Source organism: Maylandia zebra, linkage group LG3 (assembly GCF_041146795.1).
Source record: "Maylandia zebra isolate NMK-2024a linkage group LG3, Mzebra_GT3a, whole genome shotgun sequence".
NCBI lineage: Eukaryota > Metazoa > Chordata > Actinopteri > Cichliformes > Cichlidae > Maylandia > Maylandia zebra.
The window spans coordinates 18965687-18984687 of record NC_135169.1 but is presented as its reverse complement, the minus strand read 5'-3'; the positions used below and the strand labels follow the sequence as shown (position 1 = coordinate 18984687).

At 41.1% G+C, this 19001-nt stretch overlaps 1 protein-coding gene across 1 annotated transcript; it reads left to right on the top strand.

Annotated features, from left to right (window-relative positions):
* The first annotated feature begins 1708 nt into the window (after window positions 1–1708).
* LOC143417021 (programmed cell death 1 ligand 1-like) lies at window positions 1709–6193 on the top strand. The gene is made up of 5 exons (XM_076882661.1): window positions 1709–1847; window positions 3040–3399; window positions 4270–4347; window positions 5688–5773; window positions 5950–6193. Exons 1-5 carry the CDS (start codon window positions 1787–1789, stop codon window positions 6013–6015), a joined length of 651 nt encoding a protein of 216 aa, XP_076738776.1. The 5' UTR covers window positions 1709–1786; the 3' UTR covers window positions 6016–6193.
* The last annotated feature ends 12808 nt before the right edge of the window (window positions 6194–19001 follow it).

The following is a 19001-nucleotide window of genomic DNA, read 5'->3' as shown; positions in this document are numbered from 1 at the left end:
TCAAGTTCATCACTTTTGCAGTTGAATTTTTTGCAGTTGAATTTTTTGCAGGTGAATTTTTTGCAGGTGAATATTTTTGCAGGGAAATTTGGAGGATAAAAATTCAGTGTCATAAATTCAATGTCTAAAAATTTTCGAATTCTGATGATACTATATTTCTTCCATATCGATCATCTACATCAACAAGATGAAACATGTGCTGCTGTAACGTTTTCATTCCTGATGAACACAAACTCTTTTCCAGTCTCACTGACCCTCACACAGTCATACAGCATGTTTACTACTAACTTGCTGACTGTGCAGAGCTTTTCCTCTCACTGTTACTGTCAGTCTGTGTTGTGTTTGTAAACTCTTTATATTGTTATAGTTTTACAGTTTTATGTTCTTTGTCTCGCTGCTGTCAACTTTAATGTTCTTGTCTGTGATTGGTCAGTTGCTGCCAGCTACTGCCTCCTTCATGTAAATGTGTTTGCAGCTACACTGACATCAGTGACCAGCTTAATGTCACTTCTCATCAGGAAGTGTAACTCTGACTTGAGTCTCAGTGCTGTTTCTGTTCTCTGTGTTTTTTCAGTGTTTGGGTTTTTGCTTGTATGGTTTAAATAAGTGAATTTTCCTAAAATTCAGACATGATGACAGCCTAACATTGACCATCACTGCAGGCAGGAGGAGATTATTGCTGCAGTCTAACTACAGTTTTTTGAGGATGATGTTTGTCAGAAAATCCACTTCTGCTTCACTGACTCAGCAGACTGACACACTTTTTAAATTGAATCAAACATGTTCTGGTTTTCACAGACAATAATAATAAAAAAACATTATCAAAGATGAATCATTCAAAGTCTAAGATCAATATGTTTTATATTCAGACATTCACACCAAGAATCTGTTTTTATCAACACAAACTAACAAGCATAACTCTTTAACTGATAACCCTAACCCTAACCCTAACCCAACAAGCCCATAAAGTGTGCAGTGAATTCTGTTTTAAGGGCATGAAGACCAAATATTGCAAGGCGGAAAAAAAATTAGATATGGACAGAAAAACAAAACGAGGAAGTCCTATGTGAGCATTTTAGTTCAAGGCTCATATTTGATTGTAATTTCTTTTTTTCTAACTTAACAAGCAGTGAAAACTAAAATAAAACTATCACATTTCTCAGGACTGAAGAAATGTAGACTCCACTCAGTCCCAAATTCAAACCACCAAAATCTCAGTTGCAGTAATGTGGGTGGAGCAGTTCAACAACAAACTGCAGGTTGGTACCAGAGTCAAAGCTCCGTCCTACAGTCATTATGTTCTTGTACTGATCTGTGTCGTGTCCTTAAACTCGCTCTTCTGCTTTCAAGGTAAACAGCTTTTATTTGGAATCACTCTCAGTCACATTAGCAGCTGTGTAGATTATAGACTATCACAGCTCATCAACTAGATTTAATCACATGTTGGTAAATTAATTAAATTCACTGTGAACATTTCTTCTTTGCTGTTTGATGTGTCAGTGACGACAGCTGTCAGCGAATCACTTAAACGGAGCTAAAAGGAGCTGAAAATGTTGCCTGATGTTTCTCAGGCAAGTTCTGCACTTTTAGGAGCAACTTAATTCTGTTTAACACTGACATTGAATTTTATTTTCAAAAATATTTCTAGAAATTTGAGGTTTACATCTGTGTGTTGAGATTTCATGGAGTGATTAACTGTCTGCAGGCTGATTGTGAAGAGGAGACGTGTACTGACTTCAGGCTTCAGACTGTGGGCTCGTTCTCGTCCATCATCTGAGCAGTCATCATGGACTGGTTTCACTCTGTTTCTCTGTGGAATTTTATTCTCAGCTTGGGTTTTGTTAAAGGTTATTTGTTAAATAACTATAATTAACTGATGAGTAGGTTTTAAGTATTGATTCAGTTTCATGTGTTGAAATATTTCCAGTGTGACTTTTTTAATGCTCACATGTAATTTATAAACCATTTATTTCTTTAGTTTAAAAAAAGCATAGAAAGTTTCCCATGACGACGTGTAGAGACACTTAACTTCCTTTAACTAAAGACCTCAGCAATCATGCATGTAAGAGGAAACAGTGAACTCCATCAGCATGCACACAGCAGCAGAAGTGAAAATCCTGATCAAACCATAAACAGTAGTTTCCATTTTCATGTCCACAGTGAAGAGTTCTGCTTTCTTTCTCCAGCAGCACAATCCTGAAACAGTTTCAGAGTCTCTGTGTTTCCAAACTGAGCTGATAAATGTTTACAGTAACATCTGTGTTATTAGTTGATGTTGAGCTCCATCTGCAGGAGGGACACAGTTAAACTGTCATCAGTGTTTAGTTTCTCTCACATTTATCATGTAGCAGATCTCAGTGGGAGTGGATGTTTGCTGTGGATGTTTACAGGCTGAAATCCTTCTAATGTGACATGTTTTCAGTGCTCACATGTAAATTACAACCATCCAGTTTCTTCTTCATGATTTCAAAACCTCTCAGTGAATCAAGTTTTCTGCGAGCTGTTTAAATTGACTTTAGATTTTGGTGGATGATCAAACTGTGGCTGCTTAACTGTGCTGACTGCAGAGATACTGAATAAGTCTGATCAACAGATTCATTATGAAAGTCATGGAAACAAAATCATCATCATCACAGTTATCCTGGTCAGTACTGAGATCACCTTCATTTCAGCAGAAACTGATCCAAGAACAATGAGACACAATAATTGTTTTATTTAGTTGATTTTGTTTTAATAAGTAACTAATAATGAACTCCATTAATGGCACAGCCTTAATAAAGGCGTCCTGCAGCACAGCTCTCTGATGGTTTCATTATTTCCTTCATGCTGAGGAAAAATCATTGTTTCCATGTTTGTCACAGCAGAACTTCATCAGATTATTGTTGTTGATTTTTTGTGATTATTTGTGTTTGATCTTTTTGAACAAATCAACCAACGAAGCAGTGATTTTTGTCAGCGTTGTCTCTGACTCACTGTGAAAGGAGTTCTGATGTTGTCTAAAGTTGTGAGTGTGTCTGCTCCTCTCTGTCTCCTCAACAGGATCATTTGTAGTGGATGTGACACAGAGCTCCTATCAGGCAGAGGAGAACCACAACATCACACTGGAGTGGACGTTCACCACCAAAGCAGACATGTCCATCTCAGCACTGAAGATCCTCTGTTACATGAATAATGATCATGAACACATAACTCTGTATTTTCTTCATGATGGTGTCGAGTTCTCAGAGGATCAGGACAAAAAGTTTTCAGGACGAGTCCAGAGTGACAAAGACGGCCTCAGAGAAGGACGAATCAGACTCCAGCTGTCCAGACTCAGGACTGAGGACTCGGGTCTGTACCTGTGTGAGGTGGACACAGGTTATGGCCGCGGCTACAACAGCTGCAGAGTCACCGTCTCTGGTAAGACAATTCATTTATACACATGTGATCACTGTGAGCTGTTAAACTGTATCAAGGCTGGATCCTGCGAATTATGAAAAACAAAAGCTCTCTTTAGATAGTTTCCACTTTCATAACAACAGTGTCTTTATAAATATCCTGTTTGATTGATGGAGTTTCAGACACCAGCAGTTGTAGCCCCACTTTCACTGATTTGAGTCCATGAACTGGATCTTCTTCACTGTTCTAGAGCTGATGTTTCCTTTTGGAGCGTTTTTAATAGAATTACCAGAAAAACTGTGTAGTTAGAAAATTACATCCATAAACTGCATCACACAGACACACACCTGCCAATTAGTGCTGAGTACAGTAACAGACATATAGGAAGTCTACACAGAGATTATATGAAACTATCCATGGAGACCAACACTGGTTCATGTAGAAGACTGTAAACATGGTCATTTCTGCTTTAAGTCGGACTTTTTAACACAAGAGTCTTTGTGGCTTACACACACGTGAGGCTAATTCTTCATGGAGCTGCTGGTCCAGGTAACATCCCTGAAGGAGGCCTCAGAGTCTGAGTCGACCACAGAAATCCACAGTGTCCAACCTCAGTGACAGTTACTGAGCAGCTTCATCAGGACATGTGAGGAAACAAACACCGAAGAGCTACAAACTGTTTCTCTCATCACGACACTTTTTTTGTTTTTGGGTTCTTCATTGTTGGTTTCATGTTTCAGTTTTGTAAGTTTCCACTTGGTAGAAATAAAACTGTGTACAGAGCTGAGGGCAGCTTAGTTCACTGTCAGAATATTACATCAGTTTTTAAGTTCAATCAAAATATTTAGAAATATGTTTTATATTATTTTATTTCATTTTACTTTATTTCAGAATCAAAACCTGAGAAGACAGAAACAACTCAGCAACCTAGAAGTCTCCAACCACCAAATCTGAATGAAGAGACCAAAGGTAAAAAAGAAAGTCTTTACAGTTTACAAAAACCTAAATGTCATTCACTATATTGCTTATATACAGTTCAGTCAGGAGATATGGGCCAAATCTGAGAAATTAGTTAATTTACCAGAACAGAAAACACTCCCATCCAGTTTTCTACAAATGGATTTCGTTCAGTCTCAGACTAAAGAGAGTCCAAGACTAGGCTCGTTCTATAGAAGTGAAACTGAGTCTGTGTAGTGTTGGGCTAATGAAAGGTAATGGTAGGGAGGTAATGAAACATCAGGCTAACAATACAAACAGTTTTCATCTTAGGTCATCTTTGAAAATCTCGAAAACAACAAAGTAAAATCCCCCCATAAACCTGCAGCTCTTTCAGGTAAACATACTGAGTGTCACGGTCTGCGGAGGCAGACCGTGCGGGAATGTGTATGGTGGACCCAGGTGCGAACACAAGCGAGGATGCAGGAGTGGATTTAAACAAAAGCGAGCCTTTTATTATGGCTGATGAAAGGAACAAAACAGAGTGAAGGCAGCATATGAGTAGTAGCTCAACAGAAACCTAAACTGGACAAACTAAGGAAAGGCTATGGCTGGAAATACGGAACACAGGGGGTGGGAACACAGACGACGCGACACAGACTGTATGAAACACAGAGACTAAATACACATGAGGGATGATCAGGGGAAGTGGATGCACACGGGGAACACAGGTGACACTGATAATCATAACAAGAAACGGCAGGAGTGAACGTAACACTGATGGGAGATGGGCAAAGTAAAACAGGAAGTACACAGAGGTTCAAACAGGAGGAGAGAGAGCACGGGGAGAACGCAGACATAACGGGCTGGGGAAAACATAGAATAAAACACAAAGAGAGACGAGGGCTCATAAATACACAGAGGGGCACACAGGGGGTAAGAGTCACGAAGGGAAAACACTTAAGGAACAACGTAACAGATCAACCCAGGAAGCATGGCCTAAATAAAGAACAAAATACAAAAATACATGAAAACTAAGAATACTGGGCCCACATGGCCCAGGACCATGACACTGAGGTTCTGATTCAAAATGTCAAATATCAGTTTTATCCAGTTCTGGGTTTTGGGGGCTCGAGTCTTTCCTGGTTAACATTGGGCAAAAGGCCCGATGTAAGCTGGAGGTCACCAGACTGTAAGTGGAGATAAATTAAATTCTGTGTGCATCAGAAACATGTAAATAAAGTCTGGTGTTCACCTCCCAGAGTAATATTGGTTGTTTAATGGTTAATTCCACTTCCTGTCTTTTAAATGTGCAAATTTACATCATTAACACAGAACTGTGTTTTTACTGTTTTTGCACCTTTCTTTGTCAGGCGGGCTAATTATCTTCGGGGTTGTATTCATCTGTATCTCTCTGGTCTTATGGGGATTGATGTTTTATCAGAATTGCAAAGAACACGTAAGTCTGTCAGAAAAAAAATATTTTGGTTTTAAGTGTTGTAAATTTAAAATTATCAAAACAAATTTTTACAATTTGTATCACCTTATCGTTTGCTCTGTCACGATTTAAAAGTTTCTTAAACTTGTGTTCAGTATAACTCAGTGAATCTTTTAATTGTCTTCAATTTTAAACAGAGGAGGTCTCCATCCCGCAGAACAAGGGAGATATTGATGAAGACTTTTTCAGAAGTTGGACCTTAGAGCCAACAGAGGGAGAAAAACAACAACAAACTCGAGAGAAAAGAATTGAATTCAGGGCTTCAGTCCAATATTGATATATTTATATTGATATCCTTCAACTCATCTGAGCTGTAAATATCAAAAGTCATTAAAATAAAAACAGGATAAATTGAATTTGAGGTAAAACACAAACAGCATTAACAGGATGGAGCTTCATGTTTCATGTTTAATAAACTTTTTTTATCACTTTTTTTATCACTTTTCTTGACAGTAAAATTGTTTCTGTACTTCTTGTTCATGTGTGCTAAAAAAGAAAAGTAAGAAAAGTAGTTGGACTGATATTTACACTCGTGTCTCGTTTTAATGCAACATCAAAACAGCAGAAACTCAGTGAGAAGAACTCTGACTCACATAAAGAATCATCATTTTGTGACATTCAGAATACATCTAATCAGCACAGCTGCAGATTCTGTTATTAATGTGTGTTTTATGGGAGAAGCTGGATTTTGTTTCCTTGGATTTTTCAGTGTCAGCTCATCAGTGAACTGTTCCTCACAAAGATTCCAAGATCTTGGTCAGGTTTATGTTCCCAATCCAAAGTTTTTCCCAGGACAGAGCTGCTCTAAACCTGCAGCTAATCAATTTCCTGTCACAGCTGGTGAGGCAGGCCCTGTGGAGGTGAGGTAAGGACCCAAACGCAGGCACGGATGTAGATGTGGAGAGTGGGTGTTTTTTTGTGTGAGGTAAATAGGGTACAGGAGGAACGGAGAAGGGCATACAGTGAAACTAAGACAAACCTAAAGTGAGAAACCGTACAAAACTGAGTGGAAACCGACATATGGCAGAAACACAGACAGACTGAAGGATTTAACACAGATGAACAAGCAGGAGAAAACACAGGGCTTATATACTCAGAGGGACAATCAGGGAATGGGAGACAGGAGGGCAACATAGCTGGGAGAAATAAGAGCTGACGTGACAGGGGAAACATAAAATGAACACACTGACATCAGACACGGACCTTCAAAGTAAAACAGCAAGTACGACATACATGCATAAGCACAGACATAACACTATGACAACACAGGGAACCCAGAGACGTGGGACCAGGGCAGGCACAAAGAGAGCTTTAACTATAATCCTGAAACCAAAACCAAAGAACAAGAAAACAAGAATGACCCCGAAACATAAGAAAATCATAATCAAAACAAAAACCACTGAGTCTACAGACTCAGGGCCCTGACATTTCCTGTGTCTAACCCACGATCAGTGTCCAGTGGAGAAATGCTCCTGTTGTTGCATAAAAATGTGCTTTGTTGTCTTTTTTCTCTTCTTAAAATGTTTACTTTTGCTCTGTTGCCTGAATTTGTCATCACTTGGATGTGTTCATGTGTTTATTTCTGAGTAGCTCTATAATTGTCTTACTGATCAGTTCTACCTCTTGTGTCCTGTATCTCTGCACTGCTCACAGCTGTGACAACAACTCAATATGAAAGATCTGGAAATATCATGGAAATATATTTGTTAATACCAAACTGTATATAATATTTTTAAAATATTTAAACTACATTAATATAAAATAATTAAAATTAAATTCAATTGAATTCTGTGTCAAGAAGTTTTCACATCATGTGAACATTTAAAATATCACAACTCTGACTTTCTGTGACTCGTTCTCCAGTCTGGAATAAATATCGACCAACATGAGACTTAAATCAGATTTCCACCTCACCATGAAGGCTGATGGGGTGTTGTCATGACTCCAGTGGGTCAGCCAAATGGACACCCAACATTGTGAACATGATAAGTGGAGAACGAGGTGATGTAGCATTTTCAGACAGATGCCCTTGACTTCCGTGTCGTGTCTTCACCCACAAATCCGTGCTTCGTGCTATTCTGCTCCTGTGTGTCCCCGCACCCCGTCCTCACTGCTCTTGTCTTCCTTGCTCCTTCCTGGAGAAAACAACAAAGAGGCAACTTGTCAGGACACTCGACTACCACAGGCATGCACTCACTGGACTTGACATTAATCGACACTAATGTGGAGTCTCACACAACGATCCCACAATCGGAAAAAAGATTGTCTAACACCCAGGGAAAACAAGTCAGTGTTTCCTGCAACCGCTTCTCCGCAGCGCGACGTAAACCCGCCGCGTGCGCTTCCAGCCACAGGTCACACAGACGATTTACCTTGTCTGTCACCTCCCTCCTGAATGTCTCCGAAAAGTCCGTTGGGTCCATCTGGTGGGATCGTTCATCCGAGGCCAACACAGGCTCCTCCGGCTTGGTAAACTCCACTGCCCGTTTAGCATGCTCCTCCTGCTTGCCGAGCTCCTCTACCGACGGTGCGCGCTCCTCCCGCTTGCCGAGCTCCTTCCCGATGGTGCGCGCTCCTCCCGCTCGCCGTGCTCCTCTCTGGATGGTGCGTGCTCCTCCCGCTCACTGAGCTCCTCTGCCGACGGTGCGCGCTCCTCCCGCTCGCCGAGCTCCCGCTTCGGCTCACAGAGCTCCTCAGCTAGCTGCGCGGGCTCCTCCCACTCACGGAGCTCCTCCGGCTGTGGCGCGGGCTCCTGCTCCGGCTCACTGAGCTCCTCATCTGGCGGTGATGACGGTGACACGGCAGCAGCAGGTGGTGGATGTGGTGGCAGAGTAGTGGATGTGGATGGTGGAACAGATGACAGCTGAACTACAAGCTGGGCAGCTGACTGAGTTGAGGGTGATATGGCTATCATGAAGGGTGGAGAGGATGATAATGTTACAGCTGGCTCAACAAATTCCAGGGGTCCAGAGGCAACTGAGGCCTCCAGTTCGGCCTCTGGGGAAGCCCTGGGGAGAACCTCCGTCTCCATGTGGCCAGACTGGGCCAAAAAGTCATCTGGGTCTGCATGCTCTGAGCTCCCTAGCTCCAAGCTCACAGTCTCAGAGTGAACATTTTCTGAGTTTTTGGAGGTAGAGCAAACAGTTTCTGACCTCTCTGACTCCAAGCTAACTACTTCTGGGCTGACAAAGCAGAACTCTGCCCCAGAATTAGCAGTCAGACCACATTCGTCTGTTGGTGGTCCAAAAATCCAAAAATCTCCACTGGGGGTTCAGTTACACCCAATAGTGAAACTGTGAAGGCCTTCACAGTGTTTACTGCCATAGCAGCTATAGTCTCTATTTCCATGTTTTCAGGCAGGGAATTTACAACCTTTGCAGAGTCCATTTTACTCACTGTGGCGTCCTGAGCCACTGGTCCTGAGTCCTCAACAACCACGGGAGTGAATGTAGATGTGGCTGAACGCTGCTTGCGAGGATGCCTTCTCCTCTGTGAAGGCAGGGCCATGTAATGAATGCTGTCGGTCCATGGCCAGCTGACCGGGCTGAAACCGCAGGAGTGGGTGGATAAGGTGGTGATGGCGATGCCTCTTCTGTATTGGAAGGTCCAACAATTGTGCCGAAAGCATCAACGGGAAAGCCCACCCCCGATGCGTAAAAAAAACAGGCAGCACGAACCTCTAGGAGAGCAACCGAACTTTCCTTGCTCGGGTCGCCCAAGCCAAAACAATTCAAAGCTAGAACTATTCCTCAAATTAGTGACTATTAGAGTTAGTTCGTTAATGATAGTGATCAATCCGTAACTTTGCAATATGGCAAGTCTTTGGTAAGATGACTGGGTGCTTGACGTGTGGCTGCAATGTAGAACGCTCTAATCTACCTCCCACTCTAAGAACACCCTTCTCATCCAGGAAGGGATCGAGCCGATAGTCTATTTGTTCTGTCCTTGGGGAGATCCTTTCGCGTTTGAAGTCCTTTGATTTCCTTGCAGAAGACTGATCTTTGTACAATGGATATGATTTTAAGCTCGGCTTCTTTCCTTTCTTCAAGGTTAGTGGCTTTACTGCTTCTCCTTTCCAAGCCCTTAAACTCTTTCACAAATCTGAGAAGTCTTGCCATAGCTTTGACCAACCTTGACCAACTGGAGAAATTCAGAAAACGTTCTGCCAAAGAATCTGTTTCCATAGTTGTATGGAGTACAACAGCTTTGCGACGCATGGTCTGCTGGATTGAGATCTGATGCCACAAACTTCCATTGCATCAGTTGAGTGCTTTCCTTAATACGCTGAATGCAATTTGCAACGAAAACATGGAAACATATCACATCGTTGTTGATATATCCCAAGACAACTTGAGAATCTGTCCAGAAGGATTCTTGAGCATCTTCTATCTCCAACTCTGCTTTGAGCATGTCACTAATCCACACTGCTACAACTGCTGCAGACAGCTCCAATCTTGGCACTGTAGTAACCTTCGTGGGTGCTACTCTGGACTTGGCAAAGACAAGAGCGCAGTGGACTTGTCCTGCTTCGCTGACAGCTCTCAGGTACGTACAAACACCATACCCTGAAACAATTGCATCTGAGAAATGGTGAAGCTCGTACTTCTGAACTGTTTGAAAATCTCTTGGCACGTAACATCTGTCAATTTTGACATCTGTTAGATTTTTTAGATCCAACAACCAGGACTCCCACCGTGACTTCAGATCGCTTGTGAGTGGCTCATCTCAATCTGCTTTCTCACGACACATTTGCTGTAGTATCTGCTTCCCAAGTAGAACAAAAGGTGCCACAAAGCCAAGTGGATCGTAAATAGAGGCTACCGTGGACAACCCTCCTCTTCTGGAAAGTGGCTGCTTGTTCACAACTACTCGAAACTGGAAATGATCCGAGTCGATGCACCATTTGACACCTTTTCAAATGGGCTCTTTCAATTTGTTGCTCGCCCAGTGACAAGTCTTTTCTTACTGTTTCTGCACAATCTTCTTCCGGCAGCAAATTAAGTACTTGCTTACTGTTTGAAACGAACTTGTGAAGTCGCAAGCCTCTTGTGCTGCAAAGTTCCTTTGCTTCCTTCACCAAACAAATTGCCTTCTTCTTCTGAGTGGAAACTGATAAGACCATCGTCCACATAAAAATTTCGCTCAATGAATCTGGTATCTTCACTGAACTTGCCTTGACCTTGTGCAGCAATATACTTGAGACCAAATTTCGCACATGCAGGGGAAGAAGCAGCTCCAAACAAGTGTACGCGCATGCGATAGACAGATGGAGTAGAGTTGAAGTCTCCATTGTCCCACCAGAAGAAGCGAAAATAATTTTGATCTTCTTCTCTGACTCTGAATTGATGAAACATGCGCTCAATGTCGCACATCACTGCAACTGGACCTTTCCGAAATTGGCACAGGACCCCCACCAGAGAGTTGGTTAACTCTGGCCCTGTAAGCAGGCAGTCGTTCAAGGACACCCCTTCGTACTTTGCTGAACAATCAAACACCACTCTTATTTTGCCAGGCTTTTGAGGATGATACACTCCATGGTGTGGAATGTACCAGGCAGGGCTTTTGTCCAGGTCTACAGAGGGAACTCTTTCTGCATCACCACGCTCTATAGTCTCTCTCATGAACTCTGTGTAGTCGTTGTGGTGTTGTTTGTCCTTCTCAAATCTTCTCTTCAAATTTTTGAGTCTGTGTTCTGCACAGCTCCGGTTGTTTGCCAGACTTGGTCTGTCTTCCTTAAATGGCAAAGGTAACTCACAGTGTCCATCTGCTTTCATCTTCACTCCTTCTTCCATTATGGAACCTTAAATCTTCTTGTGAGAAGTGGGAATCTTCCACCTTTCTTTCATTGAAGTCGGACTCGAGCACTTTAATTACATCTGCGGATGTGACCACCTCTTTGACTTGTGTGCGACAGATGTATTGCACTTCTTTGACCAACTGCTCAGCTGACTGATTGGGTGTCACTTCCTTGACAATGATCTTGTGGCTTCATCCTATGGCGTCCCCATAGTCAACACATGGTTTAGTTCCTCCAACTATTGTCCAGCCAAGGTCTGTTTTTTGGGCAAAAGGTTCATTATCTTTTCCCGCCACTACTTCTCTGGGTACCAACACTTGTGAACATTTGTAACCAATGAGCAAGCCTACTTCACATTCAATCAGTGGAGCAATTTCTTCAGCCAGGTGCTCTAAGTGTGGCCACGCTCTTGCTGTCCTTTGTGTGGGAATATGACTCAAATTCGCAGGAATAAACTCTCTTGTGTATGTCACGGGAAGAGGAATTCTCCTTGAAATCTGCAGCACTCACTAGCACCTTTGCTCCAACACTTCTTGTCTTGGAAGATTTCATTTTCTCTGAGTCACCTGCTTTGAGTGCATGAAGCGATGTTACTGGATTGCATGCAATCTTGGCTTCTCTCGCAATGAAGTCAACAAAGTGGCTAAATGTTGGAAAAGAACTATCTTGCTCTTCAATTTCAATGACCTTCCGATTCCACCCTGCTGTCAACCAATCAGGTAGCTTGCTTAGCATTCTCTGATTCTCATTGCAGTCATTCAAGACTTCAAGACCTTTAACCTGAAGCATGGCCGCTTCACATCCATCTGAGAAAATCTGAAAATTCTCGAAGTTCAACGCTATCCTTGTTACCAATCCTTGGCCATGATGTCTGAAAGCTTTGGTGATTACAAATGAACTTCCATATATTTCCTCCAAAATGTTCCATGCTGAGTAATAAGCACGTTCTGTTCTAGTGATGGGTCGTTCACGAACGAAATGGCTCTTAGAGCCGACTCTTTGACGTGAACGACGCGAGCCGGCTCCTTATCGCGAGCCGTCACGTGGGTTTTCGTTTTGTTTTTTTCTTTCTCTCACCCTCTCTCTCTCTCGCACTTTTTTTCCGCTTCACTTCGCACCTGAGCCTTGTGCTTTATGCTGGGCAGAGGGGGGAGGGGCGGTAGTTACACTCAGTAGCACAGGAACAGAGCCAGAGGGAGAGAGAGAGAAAGAGAGCCAGGGACAACAACGTCACATTAGAAAGGTATAGTAATCATCCACAACTATTTTCGGTTGCAGATGATAAAGGATTCAGAAAGTTTATTCATGCAGGCCCATATGACAGAGAATATGCATCTTCTTTTTGTTTTCATATTATAATTTATATTTAATTGTGTTGTGGTTTGCAGTGTTGTGTGTTGTTTTCACTTTAAATTTGTAAAAGGAAAAAGCTGAAAATTTAAATAGTTAAAAGTTGAAATGTGAATAGTTGATTTTTGTATTATATGATTTATTTATTACATTTTATGTGGAGTGAAAAAATAAAAGTATATTTACAGTGGCCCCTACAGACAAAGCACATACAAACTTCAAATCACGTAAAAACTCCAAAACACGTACAAAAAGCTCAGAAGCACATAAAAACTCAAAACACGTACAAAAGACAACAGAAGTGCTCCAGAATGCTAGGCGCAGTGTTGAGCTTTTGTTACCTAGTGGCTACACAAGCCAGCAAGTACCAATGACTGGATTTGGTGTGTGGTAGTAACAGGTAAATTAACTTTTTTTAAATTATTTGAATATATATGAGTGCCTGTGTATAAATACACAAACAATACACACATGCTTTCAATTGTGTAATTTAAGTGATCTAGTAGCTCTGCTTTGAAAGTTCAGTTCATGCTAGAAATGTGTTTTGGAGTTTGTACGTGTTTTGTCTCTAGGGGCCACCGCATATATTTATATATAAACATATACAAATAAAACCACTTTTTTTTACGTTAGTAATTCCTTTTGTGCATAATTTTATATTATTGTTAATAATAAATTAATTAAAGCAACAAAACAACCTGAAGAGCCGGTTCGGAGCCGAAAGAGCCGGCTCTTTTTAGTGAGCCGAACCGAAAGAGCCGGATCTCTACAAAGAGCCGGAAATCCCATCACTATTCTGTTCCCAACAGAAAATAACTCTCAACAGCCTTTCTCGCCAGTCCTCCAACATACTTGTGAAGATAGTAAATCTTTTCATTCACTGGGATGTTCTTTCTGTCTATCAGCGTTTAAAACGACATTTTCCAATCCTTGTACTTGAGAGGCTCTCCATTGAAGACTGTAGGTTCTGGTACTGGTAGGCGACTTATGTGAATGGACTCAGCTAGAGCTTGGACCAATGTTGTGTGGTACTATCTTCCTGTTTGCTTTCTCTTGGTTGTGACCTTGAGTTGGCTTGTGGCATATCAAACGGCTCTGCATTTGCATTAAGTTGCGAATATGCAAACTGATTCATCGGTTTAGATGTGACATTTCTCCGTTTGCTCCTTTCATGCAGAAGGTCTGATATTTCTTCATCTGAGTTTCCTTCTTCATTGTACACTTTCAGACGTGCTTTAGCAGCATTCAGTCTCTTTACTGTTTCTAGCCTTTCAAACTCTCTTCGCTTTTGCTCAAGGTGTGACAATCTCCCCCACCAGTTGAAGAGCCCCCCAGGTGGCTCGACACACCGGCGGCACCCTGCGCCAGGGATGGGCCCCCATGCACCCACCCGCCCACAACCCCGGCAACACACAAACCAGGACCCAAGGCCCCGAGGCCCGACCAGGGCCCCAGCCCAGAGAGGGAGCGCCCCAGAACCTCACGCCCATCCCGGACCCACCCAGGGGCAGACAGGCTACCAAGCATACCTGAGACCAGAAGTTTTGGTCTAAACTGACTGATAAATCTGCTTCCCACTTTGCAATAGGAAGGGATATTGATTCATCTAATTTAGAAAGTGTTCTGTATATTTTAGATAATAATTTGGGGGATTTAAGAGTAAGGAAATGTGCCGCACTTGGTGGTGTTTGTAATTCAACTTGACTGAGGTTAAATTTCTTTTTTATTATGGATTTAATTTGTTGATAGTCTAAAAGTCTTTTCTTGTTGATCCCATATTGTGTAACTAGTCTGTCAAATGGGATAAATTCTGTTCCCTCTAATATATGTTCTAAGTATTTAATTCCTTTACAACTCCATTCTGGGAAATTAATCATATTATTGTTTTGTAATATGTCAGGGTTATTCCAGATAGGTGTACGTTTGCATGGGATTAGTGAAGACTCCGTTATTTTTAGAAACTCCCACCATGCTGTCAGAGAGAAGCTGATGTTGATACTTTTAAAGCATTCATGTCTTTTGATGTTTGAGCTAATAAATGGTAGGTCTGAAATCTCTAGATCCTTGCATAGTGCCTGTTCAACATCTAGCCAGGGCTCATCTAAGAAGGTATGTTTTGACCATTCTGAGATGAACTGAAGCCTGTTGGCTAAGAAGTATTGGTGAAAATTAGGCAGATCTAATCCTCCTCTATCCTTGGTTCTTTGTAGTGTTTTTAAGCTGATACACGGGGGTTTATCTTTCCAAAGGAATTTGGAAATATATGAATCCAGAGATCTGAACCAATCTTGTGATGGTTTGTTATGGATCATCAAAAATAAGTAATTTATTTTTGGCAAGATCATCATTTTTATAGTGGCGACCCTTCCTATGAGTGATATGGGTAAAGATTTCCATCTAGTCAGATCGCCTTCTACTTTCTTTAGAAGTGGGATGTGGTTTAATTTAGTTAAGTCTGAAAGCTTAGGAGAAACATTAATACCTAAATATTTAATATTTCCGGATTGTAGTGGGGCAGAGGAAGAATTATGGAAGGAGCAGTTAATGGGGAGAACTGTAGATTTTGGCCAGTTAATTGAATAATCCGAAATTCTTGAAAACCAGTTTATTAGAGTAATTACCTCAGAGAGGTTGGTTTGTGTGTTTTGCTGAAAAAGCAACACATCATCTGCATAGAGACTGATTTTATGTTCTATGTTCTTACATTTTATGCCCTTAATTGTTGTAGCCTGTCTAAATGCTGCTGCTAGAGGTTCGATAAAAATTGCAAAAAGTGAAGGGGAGAGTGGGCATCCCTGTCTGGTGCCCCTCAGGAGACAGAAGCTGGAGGATGTCTGGTCAGTTGTTCTGATACGAGCTGTTGGGGAATTGTATAATATTCTTATCCAGTTTATAAAAGAGTTTCCAAAACCAAATTTGTGTAAAGTTGCGAATAAAAATTTCCAGTTAACTCTGTCAAATGCTTTTTCTGCATCTAGAGATAATATTATGGTTTCGATGTTTTTATTGTATGAGTAGTCTATTAAATTAAGTAATCTACGAGTGTTTGTTGAGGAGTGCCGACCTTTTATGAAACCAGTTTGGTCAGGATAAATTAAGAGGGGGGGTTATTTTCTCTAATCTCTTTGAGAGAGCTTTGCAGATTATTTTAAGGTCTACATTTAAAAGAGAAATTGGATGATAGCTTGAGGGAAATAAAGGGTCTTTGCCTGGTTTTAGCAGGAGACTAATGTTGGCAGAATTCATATTTGGTGGTAGTCTGCCATTTTCCTCAATTTCCTGCAACATTCCCTGGAATACTGGTGCCAGAATTGTCCAGAATTCTTTGTAGAATTCTGCAGGGAAGCCGTCTGGACCTGGAGCCTTATTATTGGGCATACTTATCAGGGCTTCCTGGAATTCACTTGGCGTCAGTGGCGAATCCAGTTCCATTGCTTGACTGTCTAGTAATTTTGGGAGAGTTACAGTACATTGTCAAGAAACAGATCAATTTCATTTTTAGATGGGTTTATTTGTGGTGAGTATAAAGTTTCATAGAAATCCCTGAAAATGTTGTTTATTCTTCCAGGGTCATATATTGTGTTCCCCGATAAATCTTTACCAGCACATATAGTTGTTTTTTCTTTATTTATTTTTAACTGGTTAGCTAGAAATCGACCTGATTTGTTACTGTGTTCAAAATTCTGCAAGTGAAGTCTTTGTATAAGGAATTGTGTTTTTTTATTAATAGTTTCATTTAATTCTAGTTTTGTCTTGCATATTTTGTTCAATGTTTCCTGATCTTGGTTGCATGCGTAGGCTTCTTCTAGTGATTTGATGGTTTTTTCTAATTCCTGAATATTTTTGTTTTCTTCTTTCTTTTTGTGTGATGAGAAAGAAATTATTTTACCTCTCATCACAGCTTTCCCTGCTTCCCATAGAACAGAAGCAGATATTCTGGGAGTGTCATTAAAGTCTAAATATGAAGTCCATTCCTTTTTAAAATATTTAATAAAGTCTTCATCTTTAAACAGTGATGTATTACAGTTTTTTCTGAATGCTTAAACCCTAACTGTGATTCCTGTAGCACAATCTTTAAAACTATTCAGACTTATAGCAAAACCACTCACTGAGTTTGCAAAACTAAAAGCACAAAAACTGCTTTGCACTCAGTTTGCAATTTTGTAACACACACTTTGCAAAACTGTAGGCACAATTCACTGCACAACACTCAATTACCAAATTTCCAACACACTCCTAGCAAAAGTATACACATGTATGGCTATCATTAACACTAATTTGCCAACTGTCTGGCACACTTTCACATGTGAAAACTTTTTTAGATAATTCGTTCACTTTGCAATCAGCCTAAGCACTATAATACAGGTAAGCTGTGTGTGCGGAGTACAATGGAGGGAGCAGAAAGAGTGAGAAGTAGAGGAGGCCGAGGAAGAGGACGTGGAGGTGAAGAAGTAGGATGAAGAGGACGACAAGGACAAGGAGGAGCAAGAGGAAGATGAGGAGGGGGGAGAGGAAGATGAGGAGGGGGGAGAGGAAGGGTAGGAAGAGTAAGAAATAGAATTGCTGATGACATCAGAGCTACAATAGTGGACCATGTAATCAACCGTGGAATGACCCTGAGGGTAGCTGGCCAACGGGTCCAGCCTAACTCGAGCCGCTACACTGTAGCAAGTACCATAAGGACATCTTGAAATGAGAATCGGTTAGCACAGTCACTTCGCACAAAGATTTGTAGCACTGCCATATGCCAATGAGAAACACACCAACACCATTGATGTAAAAATACTGAAATTGTTACTTTACAGAATTGCTAGATGACCAGATGCTGGGGGCAGAGGAAGCATGTTCACTGCAGACCAAGTAACCCATATAGTCATTATGGCGATTGCAAATAATCCTATACTTGGAAATAAACACTTGTGTTTGTTTTGATGTGTTTGAATAAACACCAGTACTTGAAGTTTGGATCCCTCTATGCTTATGGATCTATGACAGAAGTATGAGCTCAAACTGACATAGCCTACCTTGTGCACAGGGAAAGCAAAAGCCAGATGTGTTTTGTATTCATACCATCAGTGTGCAGTTGGCGCATTGTGTGCTTAGTAGATGATGGCTTGTGTGTACTGTTTGATACGGAAACACCATTTTTACGAAGGTGTGAAGAGTTAATCTAGCTGTGTTTGCTTTTGCAAGAGAACTACAATGTTTTGATTATTGGGTGACAGGTTTTCTTATTTGTGTGAAGAGTTTTGCAAAATTAGCCAATAGTTACAATAAATGTGCTTAAGCAATCAGAAAAAACTGTAAATCTCCAGTTTTTACTTGGTGTAGTATTATTCTTGTGCATTAGTTTTAAAGATACAGGAGCATGATCGCTGACAGCTATAGGATGAATCTCAGTGTCTGAAATGTCACTCAGCAATGACCTGCTGACCAGAAAATAATCCAGACGAGAGTAAGAGTGATGAACATGCGAGAAAAAAGTATATTCCTTACGTTCGGGGTGAAGGGTTCGCCATGCATCGCGAAGGCCAAAGTCGCTCATATACTGTTTGATTATATTTGTGGATTGCCAATTGCGCTGAGTTCCTGTTGTGTTGAGCCTATCCATTTCTTCATTTAGTCCAAGGTTGAGGTCACCGCCAAGAATGAGTGTGCAATCGAGGTGTTCAGAGAGTGCACTAAAAAATCCGTGGAAGAATGAGGGTTCATCAACATTTGGACCATATATACTTACAATACATAGTTTTTTGTTCAATATTGATAGTTTAATAATTAGAAATCTACCCTCTGGATCTATAACTGTATCGAGTACTGTAAAATTAACATTTTTATGTATTAAAATTGCTACTCCCCGTTGTCTAGAATTATAACAGGCTGCAAACACGTTAGGAAACTCAGGTGTTTTAAGTTTCTTTAAACCTGTGACAGGTCTGTGAGTTTCTTGTAATAAAACAACATCTGCCTGTAGTTTTTTAAGCTGGTTAAATATCTTTAACCTCTTTCCTCTGGTGCCAGCTCCATTTACATTTCATGTGACAA